Genomic DNA, 10,001 nt, shown 5'->3' on the forward strand with positions numbered 1-10,001 from the left:
GTAAAGTTAACTCTGTTTTTAAAATATCTTCTTTTATCTTTTCCTAAGTATTTAATATTTAATTCCACTCCTGCTTACTGTGAAATCACTTTTTATATATCTTACTACTTTAAGTATACTTAGTATAATTTTAACTTTTTAAATCTATAATATATATAATACCTTAATAGATATAATAGGCATAAGGGGACTTAATAGGAAAACTATTAAGATAAATTATATAGTACTGAATAAGTTAATTTCTCTTACAGGTCTTATTATTAACTAGCATGATAATAAAAATTAGAAAGATACTAATATATTAAAATAAGGAAAATAAAAAGATTACTTACCTTAGGGGGCTGCAAGCCTTAAGAATAAAGTTTTGAGGGCAAAATACTAGAAGAGGGGGAGGTGATGTTATAACACTAATACAGCTACACTAGTATAGGGTAGGTATGATGGGCAGAATACAGGAGGCATTACTTACTAATTAACCATGGGGCAATCACTGAATGATCTAGGAAAATACTTAATCTGGACAGGGATCCTATAGAAATACTATCTAGTTATGCCCTACTATATAGTTATCAGATATTCTACACAATGGTGACTAATAGGCTGGTTCCAGCCTCTCATGTGATTGCTACCCTGGGAAATAGGTAATACTAAGATAAGGAGTATTAGACCTACTCTATAACCTACTCTAGAGATACCCCAGGAGTAGTAATAGGAGTTATAAATAGAGTTATAACTAAGGAACTATATAAGGATACTTATTATTATTATACCTAGCACCCTTAGTTTAGTTCCTTATATTTAATATAAATTATTTACTTAAGTATAAGATCACTAGTCTGATTCATTAGTTACTCTCTACTATTAAGTATATATACTTAATAGGCCTTGCTTCTATCTCTACTGTTATTGTTCTTGTGTTACCTTTGGATTGTCCTTAATCCCAGAAGGTCATTGTATTACTGTACCATTAGGCTACCTGGTCAGTAGGCCATAGGCAAGTATAGGCTATAAGTCTAGGGACTATAGCGACCCCGTTCCCAAAGCAGTTGACTAGCAGAGAACAGCAGAGACGGATCCCAGGGTGTGACACTATCTATCTACTATAGAGAAATAGATAAGATCTATAATAATCTATTTATAATTAGGATAATCCTTACTCTATAAAATAAGCTTTAGTTTTTTAATAATAAGGATTAGGGTCCTAATTTATATAATTAATATTATAGAAATTTTAAAAGCTATATAGATCTTTATAAGGAATACTTATTAGCTATATAAGGCTTACTATAGATATTATTTTTAGATATTTAAATATTAAAGATTAATGCTCTTTTTATTCCTGATTTTAATTAATTAATAAGTACTAATAAGATAATATAGTACCTTAAGAGTAATAAATAATATTATTATTCCTACTAATACACTATTAATTAATATTATCTAATAGAGATAGCCCTAATTACTTTATAGATATTCTAGAAAGAGTATAAATATAAATTTCTAGCTCTTATAAAAATAGCTTATAATATACTCTTAATATTAGCTACTAGTACTAGTATTAAATAGCTTTTTAATTCTACTTAAGATATTTATTATTATTATTAAGGCTTACTTAATTCTATAATAATCTAAGATCTAATACTATTTATATATATATTAAGATTTAAAGTAGAAGAGAAGGAGCTTTTCCTTATAAAATAATATCTTTTAAATAAGGAATAGTAAGCCCTTAATAAAGAGAAAGATACTTAATAGCTTTAAAATACTTTTAAGCTAATTAGTAATAATAAAGAAGATAATAGCCTAGAGATTAATATAGACTAGCTAGCTATCTAGTAGCTATCTAAATATATATAAGATAAGAGATAAAGAAGTATAGTATCTAATAGGGAGTAAGAGGGCTAGAAAGTATTTCTATTAGATAATAAAGTAGTTCTTCCTTTATCTAATATATAATAGTATATCTCTGGATGAAATTAGAAGTATATAAGATATAAGGATAATTAGTTCCTTTATTATTAATTATTATTATTATAGGCTAACCTATAATATATATTATATTATATATATAGCTATAGTTATATAGTAAGAGTTAATTAGTATATTAATTAGTATAAGGTTATATAATCAAGCTAGTGTCTACCTTAGATAGGATCTTAAGCTAGTGCCTACCTTAGACAGGACCTTAAGCTAGTATTTACCTTGGATAGGACCTTAAGCTAGTATCTATCTTAAATAGGATCTTAAGCTGCTATCTACCTTAGATAGGACCTTAAGCTAGTATCTGCTATAAATAGGACCTTATTAGTACCTAAGATAGATTATAAGTGCTTAGTAAGCTTAATTATTTAGTAGGCCTTACCTATTATATATAATACTAGCTACCTATACCTAACTTCTTCTTTCTTTAGTAATTATACTTTATTCCTTTATAGCCTATTAGGATAGTTAGAGTATAGCCCTGTACTAGAATTCTAGCCTATAATAATTAGAGAAGAAATAGAAGGGTAATTAGAATAGTTACTCTCCTACTTAGATATATAGTTTAAATATCTATAAATATAAGATAGAACTATATAATTAATGTATATTATATAATCTTTAATATTTATCTAGTTTATTAACCTAACTAGGTTACCTAAAACCTAGTTAGGTTCTATATAAAAGCCTAGAACCTAACCTGGAATACCCCCTTTAAGCCTAAAACCCAGCCTAAGTTGGGTTTAATACATGTTTCAGTTAGGTTACCTGGAACACCTGCCTAGGTCTACTCTCAGTGCAGGGAAAAGACTTTAGACACATATCATCTGCCCTGACGACTGTATACCCCATTGTGGATTGAACATAGCTTGGCCCTATCACATTCTGCGTTGCTAGGGATAATGATGAAGAAGCCTAGAAAGCCCTCTCAATTGACTTATTGGATGTTGCTTGATGATCTTACCAAAATCTTCTTCCTCAGGTCCGTTTCTCCGTCCTTTTAGCAATTGAAGCAGGAAAAGTAGCGTATAAGAAGCCTCTCTATATTTCGCTACAACCTGAAGTAGGCCGCTTATACAGGTGGCCGTTACAAACAGTGATAGGTGAAATGTTCGGTGACAAGGTAGTTTCAAGCATGGAAGCAGTGAACTTAGCCGCCTGTCTTTGTACACAAGAGGTTCTTTGTTGGCGGACTGAGCAGTATGTTGCATGGCTGAGAGTCCGACGAGGTTGCGTTGTGGACCTTTTCCACTATTGCTGAATAGCCGGCGGTCTGAGATTCGAAAATCATGGGAATAGAGCAGCAATGTATTAATGTGGTAGAATACTATACACTGGGCTTAATCCGATAAAAAAGGAATCCAGCAATACTTGTGGGCTTTAGCTGGTTTTTGAAAGATTTAAGTGATTGAGTTCATACCTGTATCGGAGGTAGGAAACTCTGCGCTCGCCAATGTAATAGCCTTCATTCACCTTACTCTCCACGAGGTCTTCCACTAATCGGATCCACCCTGTCCATGTCACTTCCTCAGGTGCAAGTCAGAGGATTGGGCAATCGCAAAGTCGCTTTGGTACTGTATCAAAGCCATGTAAGAGTGAAGAAAGCCTACCGCATTTTCATAAGCTATTCTTCGATCACAGAACCCACCCCTTGAACAGCGGCAATTGTCTTTCCGGGTGCAGATAAGATGCTTAAGCCAAAATCCATAGCTCAGCAGGTATGCTGGAAGAGGTTTGAGTGATATCCGGTGAGACCTAGCTGTAACGAGATGTAGAGGTGCTCTTTCATCAATGATAATTTGTCTTGACCTTAACTTATAATAGTGAAGCGGCATTGCATTGGGCGTAGTCGGCTAGAGGACAAAAAGTCGACGTCATTAGGAGCGTCGTCGAAGTTGAGCTCTCGCCGAAGGTAACGGGCATCGGGGGTGGGTATTTGGATGTTCCCATTCTTTCCATAATACGTAACGGGCAGGAGAAATCTAAAGGATGAAGAAATAGGATCGTTCTCGACTCCTCCGCGGATATCGTAAATGCCATTGGAAAAAGGTGGACGCGGTATCGGGTACTAAACATCAATACATCAATGGTCGCGATCCGAGTGTATACTTCGCAAGTTCATATAGACTTACATCTTCTTCCTCTTCAACTGGGCGCTCTCTCGTAGAGGGTTCTGGATCCCCAGGAGGGCCCTAAATTAGAATCAGTTTCCGCTTCCGATATGATTGTAGCAGCGGTGAAAGGTACGCACCTGAACTCTCACATTGTCATCTACTGGGAATCGTTACTGCAGCGCGTAGGAGACGTCCTGGTTCGAGTTGTGGAGAGAATTTCAATTTAAAAACGGTGCTCAAGTATTCCAGACCCGCAATAGCATCCTTGGGGTCTCCAAATTCTCCTTGTTTTGCGTCTCGCCATAGGTCCGGACGTATGAGATTTCCTCGCAGATCATTCCCTATCCTTTGAATCAACATTACAAGAAACAACTGATACTTGGTTTCTCGGGCGGGGTATTCCGAGACTATACTGGCCATCTCATCAGCCGTGGAATTATCAAGCACATCCTTGTTGAGAGCCTGCACCGCAAATTGCCGACTTTCTGTAATGTTTTTATTTAGAAAATGTGCTTGGGACAACTTTGCTAGACACTTAAAGGCGGTTGGAAGTCTGACGTCTGCTGAGCTGAACTGCCCCTTCATTTCCTCGAAAGCATCCTTTAGGGGAACAAGGTAGGCAAAAGAACTGCTTTTGGCAATAATATAGCCATATACGATCCCGCTTCGGCTTTCTACTACCCATGAACCGGAATCGCCGCGTCTCAAGCCTAAACGATTAGCTGGATCAGAGAATCCTGGTTATCTTGTAGGGCATACCATAGGGCGGTTCAAAGGTCAAAGTCCACACAGAACGGAAATTTCCAGTCGGCATCAGCAGACTTGTGGTGACTGGCCGAAGTAGGGCATGTTGGATCCCCCTGACGCCGGTGAGTACTTGCACAGACGTTGATGTCGCCCCGCTGGCAACTGTGTTCAGGTAGTGAAATTTATCCAACGTTTCAATTGATTGTGTCTCCCCTTCCCGAATTGATGTCCGTACACAATTAGGCAGTAACTTGGAGTATGGGGTAACAGATACTAAAGACCAATCTTTATGCGAGGGTTGCAAGGTCCCTAGTGATGGAAGCTGATCATCTGTAAGTGTCCATGCAATAATGCGCGGCTCTTCCGGTGCCCCCTCAGCAAGAACATGCTCAAATTTGCCTCTGTCAATGACCAATGGTGGCTGGATATTATCGCCATAATCTTCGGCTTCGATTTCATAATCATCGAATTCAGTTGATATGGATTTGCTCGACGTTTCACTTTCAGTAACAGTAGAATGGCCCGCGGTAAGAGCATATAAATAGCCGTTTACTTCCACCAAACCTCCAACTGTCGAGTGGTAGAAGCCTTCCTCATGCTTGGTTCTGATAGTGGCTCCACAGAGTGTATGGTCGAGACTCCTTTCGAGCCATACGTGTTTGAGTTCTGAAGTTGCAKGTCCAACCTGTTCTATAGCACCGATTCGGTAGCAGAGGGGCACCGTGCAGTACTCCCAAAATCTTCTTTTACTCAAAGCTGCATGCAGAAGCTTGACATGTTCCTCATTTCGAGCTCCGGATACACATATGTACGGGGACGGTGGTGGCTCAATAGAGATAAGTTGAAAATTCAAATGGAGTCCCCGGAGCACGTTAAGCCTGCCATCGTTGTTGGAGATTGTATCCTCAATGAGTTGCAGAAATTGTTCAAACCGTACTTTGATTGTGGAATCAAATTGGAGGTCTTCACGTATTGTCTCGTTAGGTCTCAGATATCGCAGTTGTCCGAGCAGCCTCCGCAGTGTGATATTCCTGTCCTCAAGCCTGATGTGAGACCCAGCGTATCTGTTGAATAATCCGATGTGTAGTAGATACATCATGGCTGGTGGACGCACATTTCGTTGACATCTGTCAAACTCCCATTGTCTCTAGGCTTCGAACCATATTAGAAGGGACTTTCCCGAGCATAACGTATTTGTGAGGTAATAATGAAGTTCACATGGATTACATCACGACTCATGCTTTTGACGCTCTCTTACAGCGCAGATTCACTTATAAACCTATTGAACATCAGGATAGTTACGTCAGGTCTTCCAGCCACCCGACCGTTTGGTTTTGCATTCCTCCACGAATTCTTTAGACAAAAAATCAAGCAGTGGAGCCAATACGCATGACATCAAGTCTCATAAGCAAATAGGTTATAAGTAGTGCGAGCCTACGTCTGTATAGGGCAGGTTTATTTGCAAAAAAGCTATTGGACAAAATTCATCTACGCAATGGCCAACGCCAGACTCTCGTTTGAACTCCGCAAGGAAACCCGAGAATCTATAGTATCGCAGTTCTGGGGTCAGTATATGCAATCCATATCCTCCGACATTCTGAAAGAGAGATGGATCGCCGAGCAGGAAGGGATTCTAAAAGACTATTTCAAGTATTATCACGATCAAGTGGCCATACAGGATCCACTCAGGAGTCCAGGAACACTTAAGACACATAAAGAGCTGTTCTTCTTCACCGACCTATTGAAACAAAATGCTGATATACCGCGAACCGAATTGACGGCAGCATGCGAAATGGTGTATGGAAGTCGCCCATATAGTGGCTGCGTAATGCTTACTGAGGGTCTACGGAACCTCCTGGCGAGGTGCAGCAGGGCCGGTCGTCGTATTAATTTCGACTCTGCTTTGGCACTTGCTGTGAGAGTTCTATTTGCTGTTAACATTCCTTCTACCTCCCAGCCTCGGCGTAACAGAATGGTTGTTGGCCAGTCAAACTTGGTCTGGGCTGGCCGTTACTCATTGCGGGAGTTTCTGGATGATACATTTCCAATGAGTGAACAGACTCTGGGGAGTGGTCTCGTCAAAATAAAGCGCACTAAATTAAGAGCTCGCTTCCTGGAGAACCACGCCGACATAGAGATCGAGTGGACAAAACATCTTCCGGATCATTTGAAATTGGAAACTACCGGGAATAGGAAGATTTTGCAAATATTCGAACTTGTATCATTCCTACAGGTATCGTACAATGCAACATGCGCGGAGGACTTTAATCTACCGACCTCAGAAAGCATACGACTGTAAGTTAAACTCCATATAAGTAGAGGACTATAGATCACTGACCGTTGCTCTTCTATTAATTAACAGTGGTTGCTATCGTCCGAGATTCCTTTGGGAGACTTTGAAGACAATGCAGCTACTGTTTCCGCCTGGAGATTGGAATTGGTTAAAGAGCAAGAAAGAAAATTATAAACAGCTCCGTTGCCATTTCGAGGATTGGCACGGCAAAGACGTCAACCTAAGGGCACTTACGGGCGCACAGCTACTGAGGACTTATCCTTATTGGGCAGTTCGTCTGGAGATTCTTTATCAGGAGGCCGAGGACCCGACACCAGTCTCCTGCCTTGGACGATGGGCCGAACGAAGGAAGGCAGCCTGGCATTCCTACCTGGTTGCCTTCTGGGCCATAGTCATCGCCGTATTTTTTGGACTCGCAGCTACCGCTTTAAGTGCAGTTCAAACGTGGATCACGTATCAAGCATGGAAGCATCCTATCAACAGTTCCCAGACATAGATCGTGTACGCATCATTCTCACTTCTCTATGTCTCCTATAAAGCCTCTTGGTTGATTAACAGTCAGATACCCTACCATGGCTGATTCATAACATCTTTCGTTCGGTTTACAGTGAGATTCGAATTAGGAAACTAGTCACCACGCATCCAGTGCCCCCTCAACGGCGTTTATGTAAGCATTTTGTTCTGTTTCCTTGAGGGCACGCTCCTTATTGCATAGGAGTAAGACGGACGGAATTCTGTAAATCTACATTAATGCACACATTACAGAGGGTGAGTTGGAGAACAAGGTCAACGCGCTATTTAGTCTCTACCACAAAAACATGCCGCAGAGATATCCGTATATACGACAATCTCCCTCCCGGGAGCTAGTGAAATCAGGACCTAAGTCTAACAAAGAGATGTATTGCAACGATCTGTAACCATGGGAGAAATGAGCTAGACACATTAAAATCCGTAAACATCCCTCCCGCTCCTATCGCTCCTTCAGTTACCATCCTCAAATTATCATGCTTCCTTATATAACACTCTACTATGATATGCCGCTAGTGCAGCATATTTGAAGCGTAACTCTATCAGCCTTCATAATCTCTCCGCATTTGGGGAAGATACAGCAATATTCCCTCCAGCGACGTGTCCACGGCATTTTTGACTTTGACCGACGAGCTGGCTGGCAAGCTCAGTTATTAAAGTCATTTGCTCCGTTGCTGTCGCAATCCCCTTCTCGTCGCAGCATCGAGCACAGACACGCTGAATATGGATTTTGCTTTTAGGGTAGATGAACTGTGAAAAAAAATTAACACAAGCTTAGGGCCCACCTGACAGATGGAGCAATATCTGGATATGAGCAAATGGTATAGTCACGTTCAATCTCACTTCAGCCACCGGAACCTATCTAGCGAGTTTTACTGTCAGCACCCCGCATGTCTACAGGCCTATGGGCCGTTGACGGAACCGGCATGTCACCTTGAAGATGTGCACTATTATAAGCCTCCTCGCGGAAAGAAGCGATTGTTGGAACCATGAGTGAAGTACAAGACCAGTGCGTTCTTGACCATTCTTCATCTATGTCTCGTTTTCTTGGAGCACTTGGTTATTTCAAGGAGTCAGTACCAGGAATCCTTATTGCCAGTATGACAGCCTCTATTATTCTTAATATCGTCGGCAATGAACGAAGAAAGTCCCAGATATGTATATGGAAAAAGGTTCAATTGCGGCAACAAGTTGATCTAACATAACAAAATTATACTCAAGTGCTTCTTCATACTTGAGTTATCTGTAATACCCCTTGTTTGAGAGCCTGCGCCCATGTGGAGCTACGCAACCCCTCCATTTGCTCTGTATTTTCCCACCTGTCGTAGCCCTATGCGCCCAAATATTTCCCCCAAGAAAGCCGACAAGGTACTCTGTCGCTGTGGTGGACGACAACTCTTGCACCAACAACCAAGTAATTCGAACTCTGCTACTGACTTCTCTCTCTCTCTCAGAGAACCTGGCCGCAGCCTTTTTGGGTCAAGCATCTGAACCAAATCGACGAGGAGGTGCTGTAGCACTCGAAGGGTATTTTCAGCAGCCACCTCATCATCGCCACGCTGGCGGGCACGGACAAGGGCATGAATACCGCTAATTATGGGAAGAAACCAAATGATTATTTCTGCTTTGTCCCGGTCGTCCCAGTGATCCGGACGGATACCGCTTTGAATCCAGTCAACCTGTGCTGCCCTTATTCCAGTACTCCGCTCGGCCATCTTCCATTTTTTCGTAAAGTCCGAGTAGCCCATGCAGAATAACTCTCCATCTGCACTACTGTTGTCCCTAACAGTCATGATCTCGCCTATGGCTCTCTGGTGGCCCTTAAATAGTATGAAATAAGGGACATCATTACGGTCTGAGCTTGCCAAGCGTCTCCAGGCTTCCTGCTCAGGACTAGCTCCCAGTTGCCAACCCTTGTTCAGGACGGCTGTAATGTTGTCCAGTACTTCAATAAACTCCCTTGTGCGTCTGGGCTGTTTCTCCTCGGTGGTGAATGCGGTGAATTGGACCTGCCGCCGCAATATATTCGTCCACGCAAGATACTGGCCCACCAAGTACGCGGTATACACAAAAATCGTGTCTTGATACACCTCCGATCGTTCAGCGAAATAGAGAACGCTCCTTCCTGGTTCGCTTCTGTCCAGGATGTTGAAAAGCCGGGCTTGGAGCTCCTGTGCTGCAAGAAGGAGAGGTTCACGGTATTTGCGAAGGAGCCTTTCAGCTTCGCGGACGGCCTTGTGCTCATCAATTCTAAAGGTGAATATCCCGCTCATAAGAGCTACCCCTAATGCCGTGACCAAGGAGATTACAGAGACGACTATGGCTGCGGCGTCAAGCAT

The 10,001-nt window shown here is 41.3% G+C and overlaps 3 protein-coding genes across 3 annotated transcripts; 1 reads left to right on the plus strand and 2 right to left on the minus strand.

Moving 5' to 3' along the window:
* Nucleotides 1–4,821: 4,821 nt before the first annotated feature.
* Asppvi_009008 (uncharacterized protein) lies at nucleotides 4,822–5,940 on the minus strand (the record flags this gene model as incomplete). Its single annotated transcript, XM_043304870.1, has 1 exon — nucleotides 4,822–5,940. The coding sequence occupies one exon, from the start codon at nucleotides 5,938–5,940 to the stop codon at nucleotides 4,822–4,824; it is 1,119 nt and encodes a 372-aa protein (XP_043160805.1).
* A 396-nt stretch (nucleotides 5,941–6,336) lies between these two features.
* Asppvi_009009 (uncharacterized protein) lies at nucleotides 6,337–7,630 on the plus strand (the record flags this gene model as incomplete). The annotated part of the gene is made up of 2 exons (XM_043304871.1): nucleotides 6,337–7,136; nucleotides 7,204–7,630. The coding sequence occupies 2 exons, from the start codon at nucleotides 6,337–6,339 to the stop codon at nucleotides 7,628–7,630; spliced, it is 1,227 nt and encodes a 408-aa protein (XP_043160806.1).
* Nucleotides 7,631–8,945: 1,315 nt separating this feature from the next.
* On the minus strand, nucleotides 8,946–10,001 carry Asppvi_009010 (uncharacterized protein; the record flags this gene model as incomplete). The annotated part of the gene is made up of 1 exon (XM_043304872.1): nucleotides 8,946–10,001. The coding sequence occupies one exon, from the start codon at nucleotides 9,999–10,001 to the stop codon at nucleotides 8,946–8,948; it is 1,056 nt and encodes a 351-aa protein (XP_043160807.1).

Source organism: Aspergillus pseudoviridinutans (assembly GCF_018340605.1).
Source record: "Aspergillus pseudoviridinutans IFM 55266 DNA, scaffold_6, whole genome shotgun sequence".
NCBI classification, from domain to species: domain Eukaryota; kingdom Fungi; phylum Ascomycota; class Eurotiomycetes; order Eurotiales; family Aspergillaceae; genus Aspergillus; species Aspergillus pseudoviridinutans.